Source organism: Mesoplodon bidens (genome assembly GCF_964165515.1).
Source record: "Mesoplodon bidens genome assembly, chromosome: 1".
Lineage (NCBI taxonomy): Eukaryota > Metazoa > Chordata > Mammalia > Artiodactyla > Ziphiidae > Mesoplodon > Mesoplodon bidens.
This window is the reverse complement of record NC_138176.1, coordinates 77,059,495-77,084,897: the sequence shown is the minus strand read 5'-3', so window position 1 is coordinate 77,084,897 and position 25,403 is coordinate 77,059,495. Positions and strand designations below refer to the sequence as shown.

The following is a 25,403-nucleotide window of genomic DNA, read 5'->3' as shown; positions in this document are numbered from 1 at the left end:
GTTTAATTTTGGGGGTGTGTGTGTGTGTGCATGTATGTGTGTGTGTGTGTGTGTGTGTGTGTATATATATATATGTATATATATATATATATATAATGCAATTTTAGCCTCATGTTTCTTGATCCACAAGGAACTTCAAACTTTCTAATGGAGGTATGCAATTAAATATGCCTATCAAGATAGATGAGTCACACCTAGAAATGATCACTCTGTAAAGAGTGAAAATGTACACTCTGAATTGTTAGTGGAGAAAGAGTAGAGAAAGTAAATTTTTTAAAATTACCATGTATATCCCCATTTAACTGCTGATTTATTGGACAAAAAAAAAACTTCACACTTTGATGGCTTGTTATATTATTATTGAAAAATATGTTTTTAGCAAAGACCAGACTAGACCAAACTAAAATAGACATTCTCTATTAAGGATACCTCTTATCAAGTGTGGAAAGGTGGGTTGTCGTTAGAGACATGATACTGATATGGAGACGCCATCATTCCCTGTCATGAGCATGGTAATTTTTTGGTTGTTGTTAAGTTGCTTTAACCTATTCTGGGATCACTGAGTATTCTTCCAATTCTGGAAACTATCAGAGTCTAGGACAGTTGTCAGAGTCTAAAAGAGTCTAATGACAGTTAAAGTTTGTTATCAGGAAAATCAGTGGCCTCTCCCATGTTTATAAAGAGTTGCTACTGTTAGATCAGCCGTTCCCATGTTTTGACAACTGACAAAATTTCACAAGTTTTTTCTTTTTTCTTTTTCTGATTATAGGATACAAGTGTAATGAAACATTTTTGTTGCTCAATCCTGGAAGTAATTGTACCTTTGGTTATTGAGTTAGCAGGGAGTGGGCAGGGGGGAAGGGGGTCAGCGTGGTTGGCACTTCATAATAAAAAGTCCTTGAGAAACCTTGTTTTGAGTCCAAAATACCTTACATTTAAGTTGAGGGCCAAGAAGGGAGCAATGCTAAAGTGGTTTTATCAACTATTAGTGTTCATGCAGAAATAATTTAATGTATTATTGATGATTTATACCCAAGGCTCTTTCTTCACAGGGCAGAATTCTGGAATTCTTATAGTCATTACTGAGGTATTCCACTTTGACTTCCAGATGGCACTAAAATTGGAAGGCTAGAATACAGAGTTATTCAACTTTTTCTCAAGTAAATACATAGTCAGACCTCATGGTCAGAGTATGGGTTTGAAAGAAGATTAGCCATATCTCTCAAGCTTTTTTAGAAAGGACCCCAGTACTTACACCATGAATTGTTCTGTCAGAATTTGAAATTTGTTTATACAATACACATATGTTTATTTACATGTTTACTGTCTCCTACAATGAGCTGTAGAGACTCTCGCTGACCCAGTGAGTACTATAATATCTGACACTTAGCGGATGTTGATGACATAGGTGTTGATTCAATAAATAAGTCAGTCTTTCTTCACCAGTCCCAGTGCCAGGGTGTCATCCATGGGTTGATCAGGGATTAGTGTTGTATCTCAACCTCATACTAAAAAGTTGCAAGCTAGTACCATTGTGATTATTTATTCAATGTATAAATTGTAATTAGGCACCTATTTAAAAATATATTTTTTAACTTGTCAGTCTAATATCTGCTTGTTTAAAGTAGTCAAACAATGCAGAAATGCGTATGGTACAGAATAGAAGGTTCCTATCCCCGCCCCCAGAGTATCACAGTAACAGTCCAATGGGCATTCTTGGCACTTCCTTGAGTACATCGTGGCAAATGATTAATGATGACGAAACAGGCTTCTTCTGGACCAGAAATCCAGAACATCTGATAGAGAAGAATCGCCTCAGTTAATCAGGCTGTGATCTCCTCCAGATCTCCTAGCTGCATTGTGCCTAACATAACTGAAGGGGGCAGAAACAGCCACTGCACCATCCACTGAGCTCTTTCATTAACTGTTATAATCAAAACTAGATTTTGGTAGGAAAAATGATGTATTTCTTTAAAAAAAAAAAAGATGTTCTTGTGACCTTAACAGCTAGAAAAGGGGTGTGATGCAGTAAGTAGTCATCTGCCCTCATTAAACACAATGGCCCAGACTCTCGGCCTCTTTGAGGCCCTAGATTTAGAATAACCTTTATCATCTGATTGAAAGATAAATTTCATATGAACCAGATGCTTTTCTATATCAACAATCTCTCCCTCAACATGTTCTATGGGAAATGCTCATTTCACATTCTACTGCGAACTTGCTATCGTTTATTTTGTGAAAAGTTTGCTCATGAAATAAAACACTTAATAAACACTTAACAATAAAACACATAATAACAGGAACAATCATTAGTGCAGATCAAATTCTCAGTATATCAGTTTCCTTGACTTTCGATTAGGGATAATTAGACTTAATTGCTCTTACCTGATAAAGTGAGATGAGAGTTAAAATTGATTTTCAACATTGAAGGACAGACCAAGTAAAGCAGCAATAATAACAACAATAAATAGTAATAAAATCATAATAGTACAATAAAAACTGTTTTATTCAGCACCTATATATTAGAGGCTCTATGCTAACTAAATACCTTACTTATATGGTACTACAAAATTCATAGAACTAATTTACAAGTTAGGTATGATTATTATTTCAGATGAATAAAGACTTAGAGAGGTTAAGTAATTTTCCAGTCATTAAACTAGTAAATGAGAGCACTGTGATTGATATTTGCAGCTCTAATCTATTGGCAGTGGCTTATAGTGGTTGGGAATGTTGATGCAATGTCCAGGCATGGCCAGAGAGTATGTCCGGATCGATTAGTAACATCTGCCAGAAGTATGGGTAAGGACGGGGCAGAGCAGAACATAAGCTGTATATTTGTCTCTTGCATCACATCAAGATGATGTAAATTAGGGAGGAAAAAATGTTTGCTCCCTTTAAGCATCACAGTCTAAGGACCCTGTGCCCAGTTATAACAAAAAGCTGTATGGGGGCTTCCCTGGTGGCACAGTGGTTGAGAGTCCACCTGCCAATGCAGGAGACATGGGTTCGTGCCCCGGTCCGGGAAGATCCCACATGCCGCGGAGCGGCTGGGCCCGTGAGCCATGGCCGCTGAGCCTGCACGTCCAGAGCCTGTGCTCCTCAACGGGAGAGGCCACAACAGTGAGAGGCCCACGTACCGCAAAAAAAAAAAAAAAAAAAGCTGTACGGTTCCAAAGCATACAGTGGCTGAGATGTGCCAGAGGCAGAGCTACTGGCTTCCCACAAATAACAATCATCCCACTGGCCAAGCAGCTCCCCGATGGCTCCCCAGCAGTAGCATTGTCACATCACAACAAAGCGCCTTTGCCCTCAGACACATAGGCCCAATGTCTGGCACTGAGGGTTTCCCTGAAAAATGCACTGTCCTCTGTTTTGAGTCAGCCTTATTGTTCAGAGCTTAGGGAGTGAGGCTTATGTCCAGATATGGGACAATAATATGTGCTATGCTCTTGTTGCCAGCAATGTTGTGGGTCACCATGATACCTAGACTTTCAATTCTGCAGTGCTCTGAAATGACCTCCTCGTGCCCTAACCCTCAAAGTTTGGAGACGTATTTTTGCCTAACTCCAATACCACCTCCTCGGAAGTCTTCCAGCAGCAACAGCAGCAGCCAGAGTCAGTGTATCGATTCTTGTCACCTCAGTGTCTAGAACACTGCCAGTAAATATTTAACAAATAAAAGGATTAATAGCTGTGCCGATACTTAAGAAATTAGGTATAGTTAAACTACAATGAGTTTTGAGACTCAGGAAGATAAAAAGGTAGTAATTATTCCAAAGTTACTTTCCTTGGATCTGCTCTGATCATGTGTGAAGCAAACAGTCTAGCAGCAAAATATAGTAGAGGATGGGCTCAGCTTCCTGGGTGTGGTGGGCTTGACTCAGTGGGGAGAGACATGATCCCTACGATGTACTGATGGTTCAGAAAAGTCATAGGTCTGGGGCTAAGGAGCAGCGACCGATACATATTGAAAGTGTGTCATTTGTGTGTTTCTTTGCTTTTGGCTTGTACAAAAGTCACTGACATATCTCCCACTGGTCTATGAAAGGCAGACAACTGATACAGTAAGTAGTTCACCAGCAGTGTCTATGACTAGATGTATTGGGTTGGCCAAGATTTGATAGCTACCAAATGTTAACTAGTATTCAAAAGTCTCCTGAAGTCTCTGGTGTGTTGTGTCTGCTGGGATGCTTTGGGGTGTAAATAATAAAAAGCAAAACTCCAAATAGCTTATACAGTAAGGAAGTTTTATCCCCAAAACAAGAACGCTTGTGATGGGGTCACTGAAAGATGGGTTAACTCAGCAGCTCAGTCACATCTTGAAGGAATACTTTGCCATCCTCTCTGACTTAGCTTTGTCCTCAAGGTAGCTCCCTCCTGGTTGCGAGATGGCTGCTGCACTTCCAAGCAATACGTGGTAATAAGTAAGGAAACCTTTCCCTAAAAGGCCCCCAGCAGCCCTCTCCTCACATCACATTGGCTAGAATTGGGTCAGTGCCCATCTTAACAAATCACTGGTAAGGGAAGTGGGATTACTAAAACTTGCTTAGGTAATTAGAATCTACTCCTAAATTGAAGATAAGGTCACCTTCCTTAGGGGAATCATGAGTTGGGAGAACCTGGACAAAATCAGGCTTCTTTTAACACGGAGAAGGAGAAAGGGACTTGGCCCTTGAATAGGCAGCCAACAGTGTCTGCTCTGTATGCTCAGTGGACATGCCATATCCATACTTCCATAATACCTTCCATAGCAGCAAGTCAGTCCCCAGTTGGCTAATAACCTTAATTTGGTGATGGTGGCAACTTTTCATATGAAAATTTAGCCATCATCTGGTGAGGTAAAGGCAAACCATGAAAAATCAATTCAGGTAAGATGGCAAAATCTGCATTACCTGATGTTACCAATGAAATCCAACTCCCCATTCCCAAATCGGGGCAGCTTATTGACTGTAAAGGCTTAGGTCACTCCAGCAGGAGGGGACATTTCTCTGAGATAAGAAAGTGAGAAGGAACAGCCTTCAAGTGAACGTGGGGGGAAAAAGCTCCCTAAGAAGAGGAAAAGGCAGAAAACTGAAAGGATCAGGAAGTGCTGGAATGACTGGCTCACAGTGAGTGGGAGGAGAATGGCAGGAAGGAAGGTGAAAAGGGGGGAAGGAGAGGCCATTCAGAGCCTTGCAGGTCCCACTAAGGAGCTGGGGGTTACATTCTAAGTGCAGTGGGGAGACACTGAAGGGTTAAACGGGATCTACAAATGTAAAATCGTACCAATAATCCTATGCAGGATTGTTTTATATGTTGGAAAGAGTAACTCTGTTTAATGTAGACCATATATCATTAGAGAAGCTACTCACAAAATCCCCACTTAATAGGCAGTTGCCAGGAATTCAACTTCATTACCTTGGTTCTGTGCAGAGTTGACCTTTAGTTCGCGCTGGTGGATGGATGCACGTTTGTGGACGGGATAGCCTAGTGGAATGACTTAGTCAGGAGCGGCACTTAAGACATTTTAAATAAATGATAATGCCTCTGAAAAGAAATAAAACTCCTGTTTCCCTATTGGATGAGGCTGCTATTCATTTCAGTCGCTGTTCACTAGTTTATCTCCTGTTTTTAATTTAATTTTCCTTTTTTAATTGGAGCATAGTTGAGTTACAATGTTATGTTAGTTTCTGGGGTACAGCAAAGTGATTCAGTTATACACACACAGATATTATTCTTTTTCATAGTCTTTTCCAATATGGTTTATTATAAGATACTGAATATAGTTCCCTGTGCTATACAGTAGGAGCTTGGTGTTTATTTTATATACAGTAGTGTGTGTGTATCTGCTAATCCCAAACTCCTAATTTATCCCTCCCCCACCCCCTTTTCCCCTTTGGTAACCATAAATTTGTTTTCTATGCTAACTGACTTTTAGAACCTAAAAAGGGAATGCTGCCAGAAATAGGATGGGTAAACACATCTCCCCCCATGGTCAGCCAGCTCTCCTTTCAGTCATGCATGTGGCTTGTGAACTCTGGGACACATGCGTACAGGGTTCACTATGTGATGGAGGTTGCCTGTCCCAGTTGCCAAGTCCTTTCATACTTCATGTTACATCATTGAGCTCAACACACTCCAGAGCTCTCCTGTTTCCTTAGCAGTTCCTTGATAACAAGTCCATATGTCAGTTTTCTTTTCAACAACCTCACTTTTTCAACAATCGCTAAGCCTTCTTCCTCTGGCTTCTGTGAGAAAGACAGATTAGAGAGAGAGATTCAGGGAACAGAGCCAGGCGATTTGGAGAATGATTGGACAAAGGACAGAACTGAGATAATTCCAGGAGTTTTCAGCCAACCCCATCTCATCCCAAGGGATAGTTCTCAAGCTGAAACACAAAGGTTATCAGAGTTCTTGAGATCCTGCCCTGGATCCATTCCCCTTTTCCATGACCTCTTTTTGGAACACTGGTGCAGTATAAGTGGCATGGCCTTCAGAAGAAAGCACTGACAGTTTTCCTACTCTTGTTTACAAAACATTTTTAAATGCTTCTGGGTAAATGCAAATGACTGTGATGCCTCTCTACCTATTTCCTGCCAATGGCAGTCTTCTAAGAATGGTTAATATCAGATGTGAAATTATTTTCCTGAATGTTGTTTCTTTTCTCTTTTCATTATGAAGTATATTCGGTGCTCTTCGAACTGGTGCTTATATGGTGTACATTTTGATGACCAAAGGCCTGAAGCATTCAGTTTGTGACCAGGGTTTTTACAATGGACCTGTCAGCAAATTCTGGGCTTATGCATTTGTGCTAAGCAAAGCACCCGAACTAGGTGAGTGTCTTCTCTCCTTACATTTCCTCCCCCAAACCCCCACCCCTTTGTAGCTACACACCCACAATATTTATGGAAAAATGAACAAAGAAATAATTTGAAGGTCCTGTTTCACTGGTTGCAGGAAAGTTACAATGAATGAATTTGCGTTCTTGACTAACTTCCACTGTTTTTTTTTCTCTCCCCTCCTTCCCTCCTTTTAAATAATTGTACATTGAATATGAAGAGCAGAATAGTTTACATATAACATGCACATATCCAAGCCTTACTGAAAACACACATCCAGAGGCTTATAACATCTACCCAGCCCCTTCTCTGAGGCCATTAACAGCTGCGCTAATATTAGAATATTGGGAAATGTTAGCCACACAGCTATTTCCCAGTCCCACATCGAAGTGTAATTTCAGCTCTGGAGTTTGGACGCAGACTAGGAAATTCAGCTTTTTGTTTGGGTATCCTCATGTTCTCATTAACGAAATATTAAGGGTTAGTTTCTGGTGTTGTTTAATTTTAATCATCAAAGAAATAGGCCTTAGGAGAATGTAGTTCATCTTCTAGAAATTAATCTAAAATACTGGGGCTAGAAGTTAATCCAATATCTATATATGTAGATTCCTAAGGTTTTTCCTTTAACTCTTTAATAGTCTTAATATAAGTGTGGCACAAGTTAGCAGAAACAGTGGAAAATTAAGTAGCAAGTGTTTGACACAGACACAGTTCCCCAGGAAAATATCTCTACTGCCAGAGAAAGGGATCCACCAGTGATAATAAGCTCTGAGTTCATCCATGAGCAGCGCTGGCCAGCATGTCACAAACTGGTACATATCCTTAGGGGACGCCTGTCCATCCTCTGGGTTTCTTAATGTTTTATCTGGAATTAAGAATTGGGTTATTTCATTCAAAATTTTTATTTATAGATTGTGTCCCGTCTCCTGTTTCTCCTAAAAAGGGGGTTAGAGGTCGTAATTTCACTACATCACCTGCAGTATTAGCTATCAAGTCTTTCTGAAAGGTGCCCCTAGTTTGTGTTTGTGTCTGTTCACAGTGGATATGACGTGTCTCCCATGTGTGCATACGCCACCTATAGCCACTCTCCGCCGCAGGCTGTAACCTGATGCCTACAGAGTGCTGACAATTGGTTTGAACTGTTGGTTTGACCACTGTCTTCCCAGGTCAAAGACAAAGGAAGAGCAGCGGGGAAAAAACTTCAGCGCTCACACACAGAGCCTATGAAAACCGTCTTAGAGTGAAATGCATTAGTATGGATTCATTCATTTATTCCTTTAATAAATTTTTAAATTTATTTTTTATTGAAGTATAGTTGATTTAAAATGTTGTGTTAATTTCTGCTATACAGCAAAGTGATTTAGTTATACATACCTAAACATTCTTTTTTTATATATTCTTTTCCATTATGGTTTATCACAGGATTTTGAATATAGTTCCCTATGCTATACAATAGGACCTCGTTTTTTATCCATTCTATATATAATAGTTTGCATCTGCTAACCCCCAGCTCGCACTCCATCCTTCCCCCGCCCACCCCTTCCCCTTGGCAACCACAAGTCTGTTCTCTATGTCTGTGAGTCTGTTTCTGTTTTGTATATAAGTTCATTTGTGTTATATTTTAGATTCTACATATAAGTGATATCATATGGTATCTGTCTTTCTCTTTCTGACTTTCTTCACTTAGTATGATAATCTCTAGTCCCATCCATGTTGCTGGAAATGGCAATTATTTTGTTCTTTTTTATGGCTGAGTAGTATTCCATTGTATATATGTACCACATCTTCTTTATCTGTTCATCTGTTGATGGACATTTAGGTTGTTTCCATGTCTTGGCTATTGTGAATAGTGCTGCTATGAACATAGGCATGTATGTATCTTTTTGAATTATAGTTTTGTCCAAATATATGCCGAAGAGTGGGATTGCTGGATCATATGGTAGCTCTATTTTTAGTTTTTTAAGGAACTTCCATACTGTTCTCCAATATGGCTGTACCAATTTACATTCCCACCAACAGTATAGGAGGGTTCCCTTTTGTCCACATACTCTCCAGCATTTGTTATTTATAGACTTTAATTATGGCCATTCTGACTGGTATGATGTGGTACCTCATTGCAGTTTCGATTTTCATTTCTCTAATAATTAGTGGTGTTGAGCACCTTTTCATGTGCCTGTTGGTCATCTGTATGTCTTCTTTGGAGAAATGTCTGTTTACATCTTCTGCCCATTTTTCAATTGGGTTGTCTTTTTGTTGTTGAGTTATATGAGCTGTTTTTATATTTTGGAGATTAAGCCCTTGTTGGTCACATCGTTTGCAAATATTTTCTCCCAGTCTGTAGGTTGTCTTTTCGTTCTGTTTATGGTTTCCTTTGCTGTGCAAAAGCTTGTAAGTTTGATTAGGTCCCACTTGTTTATTTTTGCTTTTATTTCTATTGCCCTGGGAGACTGACCTAAGAAAACATTGGTAAGATTTATGTCAGAGAATGTTTTGCCTAAGTTTTATGGTGTTGTGTCTTATATTTACGTCTTTAAGCCATTTTGAGTTTATTTTTGTGTATGGTGAGAGGGTGTGTTCTAACTTCATTGATATACATGTGGCTGTCCAACTTCCCCACACCCCTTCCCATTGTATATTCTTGTCTCCTTTGTCAAAGATTAGTTGACCATAGGTGTGTGGGTCCTTTAATAAATTTATATTAAGCACCTACCATGGGCCAGGCATTTAAAACATTGAAATGGAATTGCTACTTTATCAAAAAAAGAAATTTATAATATGAATTTAATGAACCAGGCCCCCAGGCAACTATTTTTAGTATTTGAATTAGGACCACTAGCTGCAATGTCTTAGGCCAGAGAAGTGTTTTTCAGACTTGGAGCTACAGACAATGCCTAAAAGTCTACAGATGTGTTTTTTAGGAATTTCAAAACTCTATGAGGATATTTTAATTTTGTGTCTTCATGTATGAATAAAAGAAAAGATTGTCTTGCCAGCTACACTTCTCATAGTGATTCTTTCTTCTTTTAGAGTCATAGAGTCTCTGAGTCAGATCACTTTTCCTGAAACTGGTGTTGGTCTGAGAATGTGAGCATGTTTTTTTTCTCTTGGGTTTTTGTGACGTTTCCTTTAAAATAAATTCATACATTATTAAAGTTAGAGAATTATTCAAACTGAGAGATATCATATCCCCTTGATCCCTATACTTTATTCTGTATAATAAGTATCCTTATGAATCTCCCCTGTGTTTTTGATGAAGAATTGACTACAGATACATGAATACAGTAGATGCATGAAACTTGACTCCCCTTACATACCACCCCTGAACACCTTTACAATTTCCACCTCCCTACCCTCAACAAGTACTTTTTTTTTTTAAATCAGAAAAGGTGCCTCTATGCTTCTGGCCTTTAAGCCTCAAATTGCAAAGGAGCTACTTCAGTGTTTGCTTCTAGAAGTGCCTTTCCCTGCCAGGACTGCTTGTCTGTGTTCTGAGTTTTACCCAGTTGTTTTTGAGGGACTTGAGAATAAAATAGTCCCTTCTACCTTCTGAAGGAATAATATATTGAAGAGCCACCCAACCCATTCATAGCGGTCATTTTCCTTCAAAGATGTAAGTAGCCCGGTGCTGTCTGTCCTCCCAGCTTCCACGCCAGATGGACACCAACGTCTTAAGGTGGTGGACAAGTTAGGATTCATGGATGAGAACTGTTAGTGCATCACTCAGAGGTACTTGTGCTATAATCCTCTGTCTTGTTGGAGTGTTGTTGGTCCTGAGGATGTTAGTGAATCACGTGTCTTAACTAATCTAGGCCCGAACATGCCACTCCCTCCTGCCCCCATGTAGACCTTGTAATTGGACACAATTCTGTTCCCTCTTGAGCCCAAAGGAGCTGTACTCTAGTCCCCTGTGCCCCTGGCTTGATCATTGCCTTCCCTGGAGAAGCCTCATTCACCACAATAGTTCATAGGTTGGATATCAAACAATCCATTCCTTCACACTTCAAACGTAAGATTGAAGTGTTGACAGTGGGCTGAAGAGCTGAAAAAAAATTAAATCCCAAACTTGACATAGCTCAAAAATAATGAGGCTAGTGTGTGACACCAATTCTTCATGTAATTTCAGATCCGATACTTTCATGGTCTGAGTACCCTTTTTCATTTCTAAAATATGACTTATTCTCTTTCAAATACCCCGGAGCTTACTTGATAGCAGTCTTCCCAAGGTAAACTGCTGAGTCAAAACAGATCCAAAAATCAGTTCACCTAATTTAGTGAACATGTGTGCTTGGATGGTTTTTTGTTCATTTGAGAAGTTAAATTCCTTCCCTGTTTTTCACTCTTAGAAAACTTTGTCACTATTGTTTAATCAAGAAAGCTTTATGCATTTGGATTACTTAGAATTTTTCTTATTTTTAGGTCCCCAATTCTTCTTTTAAATTCTCTAAGATTCTGGACTCCCTATGTGTACCAGAAAGAAAAGGTCTTGTGAGAAAAAAGAACAGTTCTTCAATGTTCAATATGGAAACTCTATTTCAACCCCCCAAACCTGCATGCCTGCAGTTTTCACTGAAGTAGTTTTTTATTGTGGCAAAACATACATAAACTTTGCCATTTCTAAGTGTACAAGGCTGCAACATTAAGGATGTTTGCAATGTTGTGCAACCATCACCACCATCCATCTCCAGCACTTCTATCTTCCCCAATGGAAAACTCTGTGCCTGTTAAACACTAACATTCCCCCTTCACTAGACTCTTAATAGCAAGAAGGGCTTTCTGTTTCAGCAGAGAACAATGAGCTCATTTCAGTGAATTCCAGGGCTACAGTCTACTAGAATAAGTAAGGGGAAGAGAGCCACAAACCTGCTTTGTGTGCCACAATCTTTGAGTGACTACTGTTTGAATTATATTAAAACCTGCTGAGATTTTGTTTTGTTAGAACTTGGAAACATCTGCTCTGAGTCTAGGTCCTTGCTCAGTTGAGCTTGTCATTGTTTTTGAAACTCTGACTCAGCAGAGCTCCAGCTAACTCTCAGAAGAGAGGGGCACAGCCGTCTGTAACAAACCACACACATAGTGGGCTCTCCATCTCTTGGTGGCCATGCATGCCCTGGGGCTGCTGAATGCTCATGAACTTCTCCAGAGCTGCACACAGGGCTACACTTAATAGCACATGGGCAGAAGGCATAGTTCAGGAGGAACACTTAGGTATGTGATCACCAGGTCCTGCCCCCAGGCTGGCTCTTGATGGAAAATAGCTGAACCAAAGGTTAGAGAGACTGGTAAAGAACATGAGCCAGAGGAAGCTAAGATATGTGACATGGCCGAAACGTTCATGAGTCAGAAGTCCCACTGCTTACACTTGGCCAAAATTCTTTCCATAATGCTAACAGGACCTTTGGCCAAGAAAGATTGGTTGGCCAACATTGCATCCACAGTCCCTATCTTTTGTTTGTATTTCTAGGTCACTCTAGCTTTTGACAGGCCTGGAAGTGCCACCCTCTTGGTGTAACTGGCTCATGACAAATTAAATGGGTTATTAAGTAGTTTTCCCCAGAGGAAAAATAATTCATAACTGCCAGAGTTGCGTGACTGTTGCATCTCAGCTGCGATATCAAAAGAGCCATGAGAGGTCTTGGGGAGCTCTTTCTGGAACCCCACCAGCTTCCTCTCACCCAAGGAAAACTACCCTTCTCTGGGTTGGTGGCCTGCTTGGGGACAGTAATCTTGATATGGCATTGGAATGCTACTCCTGAGAGGCTCAGAGCCATTACTGGAAGATCCTCACCTTCTTTACTCCATCTATCATCCTGCATATCTGTTCTGAGAAAAATTCTTATGTGTATCTAAATTTCATTTTGAAGATCTCATGACATGTCCTTTGCCCCCACCTCCCCGTATTAAATGGAAACACCTAGTGTGTCTCAGATCAAGCCTGAGACCACCACCCCGACTCAGACAGGAAAAACACAAAGCTATGTTCAATTCCAGATTTGTAGCTTCTATGTTAGCCCATTCTAATATGGTCTGTGTTTTGTCCCCTACCATTCTTCCCACACTGAAATCGTTCTTTAGACAATAAAGTTTTACATAAAAGTGGTGATAGAGTTAAAATTAAATCTAAAGAATTTAAAAGGATAAAATGCTCATTACTTTAAGGCAAATAACTTTTATTACAATATGTTTGAATATTGTACAGGATTTATATTTATTGTAGTTAATACTTAGAGACTCATAAAAAAAATCTCAATTACGAATGAATAAATTTGTTTTTAACATACAATTCCTTGGACTTCTACCTTCTTTCCACTGGGAACAAAGGTAGCCTGGAATTACCGTGTCTACGTTATAGTCCATAGAAGGAAGGGGAGGCACAGAGTAGTAATTACACAGAAATAGTGGATCTTTGACAAGCACACAAAAATAGCACAGTTTAACATAAGTAAGTAGACCCCAGGTCTCCTAACACTAGTTGTGTCCCTTAAGTATACAAGTGAGAGTTACTATCACCATCAGTCGTTATTAGTCTGTCTGACATTTACAGGCTTAATATGTTAGGCATCTCAAAATAGAGAAGAGGACTTCAAAGAAAATTTTATAAGAGGTTCAGAAATGCAGCAGCTGGAAATTTTCCTTTTCTGTTCTAAACAAATAAGAAATAATAATGTTGGGGTATTTTGTTTGTTTGTTTGTTGTTGTTTTTTTCATATTCCCTAGGTAGCAGATGACTTTATTTTTTATTGAAGAAGAGCTGATTTACAATCTTGTGTTAGTTTCAGGTATACAGCAAAGCGATTCAGTTATTTTTTTTTCAGATTTTTTCCCATTATAGGTTATTACAAGATATTGAATATAGTTCCCTGTGCTATACAGTAAATCTTTATTGTTTACCTAACTTATCCCTCGCCCTGCCCCCACTTTCCCCTTTGGTAACCATGTTTGTTTTTTATGTCTGTGAGTCTGTTTTTGTTTTGTAAATGAATTCATTTGTATATATTTTAGATTCCACATGTAAGTGATAGCATATAATATTTGTCTTTGTCTGACTTCACTTTGTGTGGTATTCTCTAGGTCCATCCACGTTGTTGCAAATGGCAATATTTCATTCTTTTTTATGGCTGAGTAATATTCCATTGCATATATACACCACATCTTCTTTATCCATTTCATCTGTTGATGGACACTTGGGTTGCTTATAGTGCAGCTGTCGACACTGGGGTGCATGTATCTTTTTGAATTAGAGATTTTGTCTTTTCAGGATGTATGCCCAGGAGTGAAATTCCTGAGTCATATGGTAGCTCTATTTTTATTTTTTCTTTTTCTTAATATTTGTTTATTTATTTATTCAGTTGCGCCAGGTCTTAGTTGTGGCAGGCAGGCTCCTTAGTTGTGGCATGCAAACTCTTAGTTGTGGCATGCATGTGTGATCTAGTTCCTGACCAGGGATCGAAACCGGGCCCCCTGCACTGGGAGCGTGGGGTCTTATCCACTGCACCAGCAGGGAAGTCCCTATTTTTACTTTTTTGAGGAACCTCCATATTGTTCTCCATAATGGCTATACCAATTTACATTTGCACCAACAGTGTAGGAGGGTTCCCTGATGATAGTCATTCTGATTGGTGTGAAGTGATACCTCATTGTAGTTTTGTTTTGCACTATAAGAAGTAATAATGTTTAACAGTTCAGTAGGGAAATAAACTAATAGCTTCTGCTGAGTGGAATAGGGCACCACCTGTATTATTCCAACCACAGCCATCAGAACCTTAAAAGTCTTTCCAAGATCCAGCATTATCTGACCTTCCTTTGTATGAGATGTTTTAGGGCATCCTTGAAGTATGAGCGATAAGACAAGGGTAAGTACTAAGTTCCCTTGTGCTTAATTAAATTTCAGAATAAGAAGAGGGACCACCTAGATCTCCTTGTTATACAAAAAGAAGTCAAGTTCAAGTTCACCAAAGGTCATGAAGGATATTGGTTTTTCCCATATCTGAAAACCACAGAGATAGGAAAGAGAATGAAGCATCTGCCTGCATAAATCCTGTTTCTGTCTCACATGGGACAGAAACAGGATTTATGCAGGCAGATGCTTTGGTTTTTTTTTTTTTGGACTCGTTAATGGAATCAGGTGTATTTGTTACTGTGCTTGCTCTTCATCCATTTTTATGTAAGTGTTCTAAAGTATATTTTTCAGAACCCCTAGACTTTTAAGACAATCACTGCAGATTAATAGCATCTACCTGCTTGAGCACCATTCTTGCTTCTATAATATGAATTCTCTACCTTAGAAACAGTGATCTTTTGGATAGTCAAAATAGCTCAGATGGGAGAGTATTAGACTGAAAAAACAGTGGCCTTTTTCTTCAAAGGGTATAATATTAGTAAAATTTTGGATAGATCCTGGAAAGCTTTTTCAAAGTTAATTCCATAAAAATGTGTGTCATTCTCAGTTTTTTATCACTTGATTCATTGGTACCAAAATATTCCTATTATCCTCTTCAGTAAATACAATAGAAGATAATTTTTTTCTCTTTTCCTATTTTTGCCTTTTGTTTAATTTTTTTAATTCAATTTTTATTTTATATTAGTGTATAGTTGATTTACAATGTTGGGTTAGTTTCAAGTGTACAGCAAAGTGATTCACTTATAAATATACATATATCCATTCTTTTTCAAGTTCTTTTCCCAAATAAGTTATTACAGAGTATTGAGTAGAGTTACCTGTGCTATACAGTAGGTTTGTGTTGATTATTTATTTTATATATAGTAGTGTGTATCTGTTAATCCTAAACTCCTAACTTATCCCTCCCCATGCCTTTTCCCTTTGGTAACCATAAGTTTGTTTTCAAAGTCTGTTTCTATTTTGTAAATAAGTTCATTTGTATCACTTTAAAATTCCACATATAAGTGATGCCATATATTTGTCTTTCTCTGTCTGACTTACTTCACTTAATATGATAATCTCTAGATCCATCCATGTTGCTGCAAATGGCATTATTTCATTCTTTTTTATGACTGAGTAATATTCCATTGTATATACACATTGTATATATGTACCACATCTTCTTAATCCATTTCTCTGACAATGGACATTTATGTTGCTTCCATGTCTTGCCTGTAGTAAATAGTAATAGTACTGCAATAAACATTGGGGTGCATGTATCTTTTCAAATTACATTTTTTTCTGGATATATGCCCAGGAGTGGGATTGCTGGATCATATGGTAGTTCTATTTTTCATTTTTTAAGGAACCTCCATACTGTTCTCCATGGTGGCTCTACCAATTTACATTCCCACCAACAGTGTAGGAGGGTTCCCTTTTCTCCATATCCTCTCCAGCATTTATTGTTTGTAGACTTCTAAAAAATTTTATTGGAGTATAGTTGATTTACAATGTAGTGTTAGTTTCAGATGTACAGCAAAGTGAATCAGTTATATATATTCCACTCTTTTTTTTTTTTTAGATTCTTCTCCCATATAGCCCATTACAGAGTATTGAGTAGTTCCCTGTGCTATACAGCAGGTCCTTATTAGTTAGTTATTTTATATATAGTAGTATGTATATGTCAATCCCAATCTCCCAATTTATCCCTCCACCCTGTTATCCCCTGAAACCATAAGTTTGTTTTCTACATCCATGAATGTACTTCTGTTTTGTAAATAAGTTCCATATATACAATGGAAGATTACTCAGCCATAAAAAAGTACAAAATAATGCCACTTGCAGCAACATGGATGGACCTAGAGATTGTCATACTGAGTGAATTAAGTCAGACACAGAAAGACAAATATCATATGATATTGCTTACATGTAGAATCTAAAAAAAAAGGGTATTGTTTGTAGACTTTTTGATGATGGCCATTCTGATCAGTGTGAGATCATACCTCATTGTAGTTTTGACTTGCATTTCTCTAATACTTATAGTGATGTTGAGCATTTTTTCATGTGCTTTTTGGCCATCTGTATGTCTTCTTTGGAGAAATGTCTATTTAGACCTACTGCCCATTTTTTGATTGGGTTGTTATTTTGATACTGAGCTGCATGAGCTGTTTGTATATTTTGGAGATTAATCCCTGTCGATCACTTCGTTTGCAAATATTTCCTCCCATTCTGTGGGTTGTCTTTTCGTTTTGTTTGTGGTTTCTTTTGCTGTGCCAAAGCTTTTAAGTTTAATTAGGTCCTATTTGTTTATTTTTGTTTTTATTTCCATTACTCTAGGAGCTGGATCAAAAAAAGATTTTGCTGTGATTTATGTCAAAGAGTGTTCTGCCTATGTTTTCCTCTAAGAGTTTTATAGTATCCAGTCTTATATTTAGGTCTTTAATCCATTTTGAGTTTATTTTTGTGTATGGTGTTAAAGAATGTTCTACTGTCATTCTTTTACATGTAGCTGTCCAGTTTTCCCAGCACCACTTACTGAAGAGACTGTCTCTTCCCCATTATATATTTTTGCATCGTTTGTCATAGATTAATTGACCATAGGTGCGTGGGTTTATTTCTGGGCTTTCTAGCCTGTTCCATTGATTTTTTGTGCCAGTACCATACTGCTTTGATGACTGTAGCCTTGTAGTATAGTCTGAAGTCAGGGAGCCTGATTCCTCCAGCTTCATTTTTCTTTGTCAGGATTGCTTTGGCTATTTGGGGTCTTTTGTGTCTCCATATAAATTTTAAGACTTTTTGTTCTAGGTTTATGAAAAATGCCATTGGTAATTTAATAGGAATTGCATTGAATCTGTAGATTGCATTCAATAGTATAGTCATTTTAACAATATTCATTCTTCCAATCCAAGAACATGGTATGTCTTTCCATCTGTTTGTGTCATCTTCAATTTCTTTCATCAGCATCTTATGGTTTTTGGAGTACAGGTTTTTGCCTCCTTAGGTAAGTTTATTTCTAGGTATTTTATTCTTTTTGATACGATGGTAAATGGGATTGTTTCCTGTATTACTCTTTCTGATCTTTTGTTGTTACTGTATACAAATGCAACAAATTTCTGTGTATTAATTTTGTAACCTGCAACTTTACCAAATTTATTGATTAGCTCTAGTCATTTTCTGGTAGCATCTTTAGGATTTTCTGTGTATAGTATCATGTCATCTGCAAACAGTGACAGTTTTACTTCTTCTTTTCCAATTTGTATTCCTTTTTTTTCCCTCTGGTTGCCGTGGCTAGGACTTCCAAAACTATGTTGAATAAAAGTGGCGAGAATAAAAAAAAAAAAAAAAAAAAAAGTGGCGAGAATGAACATTCTTGTCTTGTTCCTGCCCTTAGAGGAAATGATTTCAGCTTTTCACCATTGAGTATGATATTAGCTGTGGGTTTGTCATATATGACCTTTATTACGTTGAGATGTATTCCCTCTATGCCCACATTCTGGAGAGTTTATCATAAATGGGTGTTGAACTTTGTCAAAAGCTTTTTCTATTGAGATGATCATCTGGTTTTTATTTTTCAGTTTATTAATGTGGTGTATCACAATGATAGATTTGCAAATATTGAAAAATCCTTGCATCCCTGGGATAAATCCCACTTGATCATGGTGTGTATGAGCCTCTTAATGTATCGTTGGATTTGGTTTGCTAATATTTTGTTGAGGATTTTTCTATGTTCATCATTGATATTGACCTGTAATTTGTGTGTGTGTGTGTGTGTGTGGTATCTTTGTCTGTTTTTTGGTATCAGGGTGATGGTGGCCTCATAGAATGAGTTTGGGAGTATTCCTTCCTCTGCAACTTTTTTGGAATAGTTTCAGAAGAATAGGTGTTAACTCTTCTCTAAATGTTCTTCTGCCTCATTTATTCTGCTAGTGATTCCTTCTAGTGTCACCTGTAAAGCCATCTGGGCCTGAACTTCTGTTTGCTGGAAGATTTTAATCACAGTTTTGATTTCATTACTTGTGATTGGTCTGTTCATATTTTCTATTCCCTCCTGGTTCAGTCTTGGAAGTTTGTGCCTTTCTAAGAATTTGTCCATTTCTTCTAGGTTGTCCATTTTATTGGCATATAGTTGCTGTAATAGCCTCTTATGATCCTATGTATTTCTGTGTTGTCAATTGTAACCTCTTTTTTATTTCTAATTTTATTGATTTGAGCCCTCTCCCTTTTTTTCCTTGATGAGTTTGGCAAAAGATTTATCAATTTTGCTTATCTTTTCAAAGAGTCAGCTTCTAGTTTCATCGATCTTTTCTATTGTTTTCTGCATCTCTATTTCATTTATTTCTGCTCTGATCTTTATTATTTCTTTCCTTCTACTAACTTTGGGTTTTGTTTGTTCTTCCTTCTCTAATTGCTATAGGTGTAAGGTTAGGTTGTTTATTTGAGATTTTTCTTGTTTCCTCAGGTAAGACTGTATCACTATAAACTTCTCTCTTAGTACTGCTTTTGCTGCATCCCACAGGTTTTGGATCATCAAGTTTTTGCTTTCAGTTGTCTCTAGGAGTTTTTTTATTTCCTCTTTGATTTCTTCAGCGATCCCTTGGTTGTTTAGTAACATATTGTTTAACGTCCACATTTTTGTGTTTCTTACAGTTTTTTTTTTCTTGTAATTGATTTCTAATCTCATAGCATTGTGGTCAGAAAAGATGCTTGATATGATTTCAATTTTCTTAAATTTACTGAGGCTTGCTTTGTGGCCCAGCATGTGATATGTCCTGAAGAATGTTCCATGTGCACTTGAGAAGAATGTGTAGTCTGCTGCTTTTGGATGGAATGTTCTATAAATATCAATTAAGTCCATCTGGTCTAGTGTGTTATTTAAGGCCTGTGTTTCCTTATTGATTTTTCTCTGGATGATCTGTCCATTGATTTAAGTGGGGTGTTAAAGTCCCCCACTATTACTGTGTTACTGTCAATTTCTCCTTTTACGGCTGTTAGCATTTGCCTTACATATCGAGGTGCTCCTATGTTGGGTGCATATATATTTACAATTGTTATATCTTCTTCTTGGATTGATCCCTTGATCATTATGTAGTGTCCTTCTTTGCCTCTTGTAATGGTCTTTATTTTAAAGTCTATTTTGTCTGATATGAGTATTGCTATTCCAACTTTCTTTTGATTTCCATTTGCATGGAATACCTTTTTCCATCCTCTTTCAGCCTGTATATGTCCCTAAATCTGAAGTGGGTCTCTTATAGACAGCATATATACGGGTCTTATTTTTGTATACATTCAGCCAGTCTATGTCTTTTGGTTGGAGCATTTAATACATTTACATTTTAAGGTAGTTATCAATATTATGTTCTTATTGCCATCTTGTCAATTGTTTTGGATTTGTTTTTGTAGGTCTTTATTCTTCCCTTCATTTTTTGGTTCCCTTCACTTGTGATTTGATGACTATCTTTAGAGTTGTATTTGGATTGCTTTTTCTTTTGTGTGTGTTTATCCATTGCAGATTTTTGGTTTGCAGTTACTATGAGGTTTTGATATAGCTGTCTATATAGAGACAAGATTGAAATTAAGAGACCAGCAACTTAAAACAAATGCATTTCCAATATCCTGCATCTGTACTCTCCTCTCCTCTTCTCATGATTACTCATTTTGACATCTTATTTGTGTGTGGATGATTTCCTACCTTTACTGTGTTTTTGCCTTTACCAGCAAGCTTTCCCATTCATAATTTTCCTGTTTCTAATTGTTGCCTTTTCTTTTCCACCTATAGAAGTTCCTTTAGCATTTGTTGTAAACCTGGTTTGGTAGTGTGGAATTCTCTTAGCTTTTGCTTGTCTGTAAAGCTTTTGATTTTTCCGTCAAATCTGAATGAGAGCCTTGCTGGCTAGAGTATTCTCGGTTGTAGTTTTTTTCCCTTTCATCACTAAATATATCATGCCACTCCCTTCTGGCCTGCAGAGTTTCTGTTGAAAGATCAGCTGATAACCTTGTGGGGGGGGGTTCCCTTATATGTTATTTGTTGCTTTTCCCTTGTTGCTTTTAATATTTTTTCTTTGTCATTAATTTTTGTCAGTTTGATTAGTATGTGTCTCAGTGTGTTCCTCCTTGGGATTATCCTGTATGGGATTCTCTGCACTTCCTGGACTTGAGTGTTTCCTTTCATACGTTAGGGAAGTTTTAGGCTATAATCTCTTCAAATAATTTCTCAGGCCATTTCTCTCTCTCTTCTCCTTCTGGAACCCCTATAATGCAAATGTTGTTGCATTTAATGTTGTCCCAGCAGTCTCGTAGACTGTCCTCATTTCTTTTCATTCTTCTTTCTTTATTCTGTTCCACAGCAGTGATTTCCACCAATCTGTCTTCCACCTCACTTATTCTTCTGCCTCATTTGTTCTGCTAGTGATTCCTTCTAGTGTATTTTTCCTTTCAGTTATTGTACTGTTCATCTCTGTTTGTTTGTTCTTTAAAGCTTCCAGCTCTTTATTAAACATTTTTTGTATCCTCTCAGTCTATGCCTCCATTGTTATTCTAAGATCTTGGATCATCTTTATTATAATTACTCTGAATTCTTTTTTGGGTAGATTGTCTATCTCCATTTCACTTAGTTCTTCTGGGTTTTATCTTGTTCCTTCATCTGGAACGTATTTCTCTGCCATCTCATTTTGTCTAATATTTTGTGTTTGTGGTCTCTGTTCCTCAGGCTACAAGATTGTAATTCTTGGTTCTAGTGTCTGCTCCCTGGTGGGTGAGGTTGGTCCAGGGACTTGTGTAGGCTTCCTGGTGGGAGGGACTGGTGCATGTCCACTGGTGGGTAGAGCTGGGTCTTGTCCCTGTTGTGGGCAGGGCCATGTCAAGGTGTGTGTTTAGAGGTGGCTGTGAGCTCAGTACAACTTTAGGCACCCTGTCTGCTGATGGGTAGGGCCAGGTCTTGGTGCCAAAATGGCGACCTCTGGGAGAGCTCATGCCAATGAGTGTTCTCTGGGGTGTCTGCCATCAGTGTCCTTGCCCCCATAGCCTTGTCCCTGCAGGAGACTCTCCAAGACCAGCAGGTAGGTCTGGCTCAAGCTCATATGAAATCAGTACATTGCCCTGGGTCCCAGTGCAAGTGAAACCTTGTGTGCACCCTCCGAGAATGGAGTCTCTGTTTCCCCCAGTCCTGTGGAGCTCCTGCACTCAAGCCCTGCTGGCCTTCAAAGCCAAATGCTCTGGTGGCTCATTCTCCTGATGCCAGACCCCCAGGCTGGGGAGCCTGATGTGGGGCTCAGAACTCTCACTCCTGTGGGAGAACCTCTGCAATATACTTTTGCAGTCTGTGGGTCGCCCACCCAGCGAGTGTGGGATTAAATTATATCACAAAAGCGCACCTCCTACCATCTCATTGTGGCTTTGTCTTTGGGTGAAGAATATCTTTTTTGGTAGGTTCAAGTCTTTTTTGTCGATGGTTGTTCAGCAGTTAGTTGTGATTTTGGTGTTTTTGTGAGAGGAGGTGAGCTCAAGTCCTTCCTCTCCACCATCTTGTCTCTCATCCCAGAATAGCCTTTTGTTTAAATTTTACTTTCCTAACTTCCATATGTCAAGGCTTCACATTTTATTGGGAGCTTACAAAGATATGTTTTTAAAGAGTACCTTTATCATGTATGAAAGGAAAGTGTCTTTTTACTACTCCAGAGAGGCCTAAGAACGTTTTGCTGGGCACTTGAATTCTAATTTGTTTCTCTTGATTAATAAATATCATTTGACTCTTCCAGGTGATATTTCCTAAAATGCATGGCTGAGTTGGAAATGGACAACACGGTTATTAGTGTCCCTTCCAAATTAAAAATTAATATGATTTTGTGCAAAACACCTTTCTGTAAGTAACATTTATTGAGTGCTTACCATGTGCCAAGAGGACATGTTGAGTATCCTATTTAATCCTCAGATAATTTCAAGCTATTATTATCCCCATTTTACAGATGATGAAATGGGAAAATAGGATAAATAACTTGCCCAGGGTCACTGAGCTAGTAACTATCAGTCCAGGATTCTAACCCAGTCCATCTCATTCTCAAGTACCAGTTCAAAACAACTACCTTCTTGCAGAAATATAGATTATGATTATGTTATGGTCAAGGGGCTCATGTCCATTTTTTTCTTTGTCTTTCAGGAGATACAATATTCATCATTCTGAGGAAGCAGAAGCTGATCTTCCTGCACTGGTACCACCACATCACTGTGCTTCTGTACTCCTGGTACTCCTACAAGGACATGGTTGCCGGGGGTGGTTGGTTCATGACTATGAACTATGGCGTGCACTCCGTGATGTACTCTTACTATGCCTTGCGAGCAGCGGGTTTCCGAGTCTCCCGGAAGTTTGCCATGTTCATCACCTTGTCCCAGATCACTCAGATGCTGATGGGCTGTGTCGTTAACTACCTGGTCTTCCACTGGATGCAGCATGACCAGTGTCACTCTCACTTTCAGAACATCTTCTGGTCCTCACTCATGTACCTCAGCTATCTTGTGCTCTTCTGCCACTTCTTCTTTGAGGCCTACATTGGCAAGATGAGGAAAACAATGAAGGCTGACTAGTGTCGGAACTGAGGAGGAAGCCATAGCTCAGGGTCATCAAGAAAAATAATAGACAAAAGAAAATGGCACAAGGAATCACATATGGTGCAGCTAAAACAAAACAAGACATGAGAAAACACACAACCCAAAGCAGCTTAGGGATAATTAGGTTGAGTTAACCCAGTAAGTTTATGATCCTTTTTGGGTGAGGACTCACTGAGTACACCTCCATCTCAAAGGACTGCTGCTGGAAGACCCCATTCCCTCTTTATCTGTCAACTCTAGGACAAATGAGAACAAAAGTGGGCCAGAGGCAGAGAAAGAGAAGGCAAACAAAAGCTATTAACAGTATATGAAAAAAAAATGTACTTACTAAGTGTTATATTTCTCTAAGGATCAAAGAAGTTTACTTAAAAAATTGTGCGAACCCATACACACAATCCTTTCTAATCTTTTTTGACACTAAACTGGAGCCAACAGAAAAGATAAAAATGGAAGAGATACACAATAATGCTTTTGCAAAAATGAAAGCCTTTTTAAGAAAGGTTGGCAGTTGTAGCCCCCATGAGAAAAGATGTCTTAATCACCTCCTGAGAAAATGGATATAAACAACTATATTTCAACTAAGAGAAAGGCTTGTTTCCCTTCATCGCACAGCCTCAGTCTAGTGAGTTTGCCAAAACCAAACAGGGCACAATATTTTTCCAGGGTTCTTCCTGGGAGGAAGGAAATAATGCAGCCCAGTTCCTAAAGGGGCAGCCCCATCTCAGAGCATTTCTGATAGTTTAATTTCTACCCCTAAATGAGGTAGGAAGCATTATCCTTTGTTCTGTTGCCTCAGGCTTTCAAACAGAGGAGTAAATACAGAATAAAAAAGATACAACTCAATCAAATGATTTGAAAAATCGACTCTCTACTACCTGTAAAAAGGTGCAGTGCTGTACCGTTCTTGAGCTGGGAAAGAGAAAAGGACAGTGGGAAAGGAGTGAGCCGAAGATCAATATAATAGATAATAAGTACACCCCTCCCTCGGTGACTTCACACATATTCATAACGTTCAAATGAAACCCTATGGTACAGTCCATATTTTCTATATTTTTGTGAATTTCACACAACCTGCAGGGCTCTTCTTGATCTTGAGTAAACACTGTGTTTCTGCATCATCTGCATTTGCTCCCTAAGGCAATGCAGAGGTGTTTAAAGTGCCCTCTGCTGGTCGAGTGTAGATACTTTGACAAACACACTTCATGGCAAGTTTGGCTGGAACAGTTGACAACAAAGGGCCCCTTATAGACTTATTCTTCAAATTTTAAATGATATAAAATACTCACCATATTTTTGGCCAAATCAGAAGACATTCTTCCTGCTTCAAGTCAGCTTCAGAAATTTTTTTAAAAGGGACTTTTGCTCTGGAACTCAGAAAATTGATTTATTAAGAGCCATATTCTTTAAAAAAAAAAAAAGCTAGATAACATCTGTAATATTTCAGTCCTTTTCAAGCCAAATAAATGTGTAAACATCCCTAGTATCTCAAAGAAGCAATTATGTCAAGGTGTTCAATGTGATATAATAGTATTCTCATTGGTTAAGTAGCTAAATGATTAGACAAACTAGATGAAAAAATTAGGGGCCACTACACTGCATAGATTAGACACGCATTACCACACGTATAGGCACACAGATGAGGGGTCCAACGAACTTCAAAGCCCAAATGAATAGAAACACATTTTCTGGCTAGCAGAAAAAGAAGCTGTTGTTTATCTTTCTTGCTTTATTTGAGAGTGTACAGAAAAGGGATTTTTCAAATTATTTTTATATTATTTTAGCTTTAATTGTGCTGTCATTCATGAAACAGAGCTGCTCTGCTTCTCTGTCAGAGATGACAAGGGCTTTCTCAGCATCTCGTTTATGTGTGGAATTGAAAAGAATAAAGTTTTATTCCATTCTGTGTGAATGGTCTGAACCATGAACAAAGAATCCGTGCAAACCAAGTCATGACTGATGGGGTGGAGGGCGGGGGGTATGCAGGGAAGGGAAGCTGTTACACCTGTGTTAAATTATTGTGAACAGTCTATGATGTCTTGACGTTGGTTCATAGATGAATTGATGGAGGAATGTATTATTTTTAGGGCAAAAACTGACATGAGCTG

General features: G+C 38.5%; 1 protein-coding gene across 1 annotated transcript in view; it reads left to right on the top strand.

The window, feature by feature from the left end:
- Positions 1–25,203, top strand: part of ELOVL6 (ELOVL fatty acid elongase 6) — a 144,208-nt gene extending 119,005 nt beyond the window's left edge. The window contains exons 4-5 of the mRNA XM_081250253.1: positions 6,664–6,815; positions 22,850–25,203. Of these exons, the coding sequence (XP_081106379.1) occupies positions 6,664–6,815; positions 22,850–23,274 (577 nt within the window). The 3' untranslated portion in view covers positions 23,275–25,203. The remainder of the gene's footprint in view (positions 1–6,663; positions 6,816–22,849) is intronic.
- Positions 25,204–25,403: the final 200 nt, after the last annotated feature.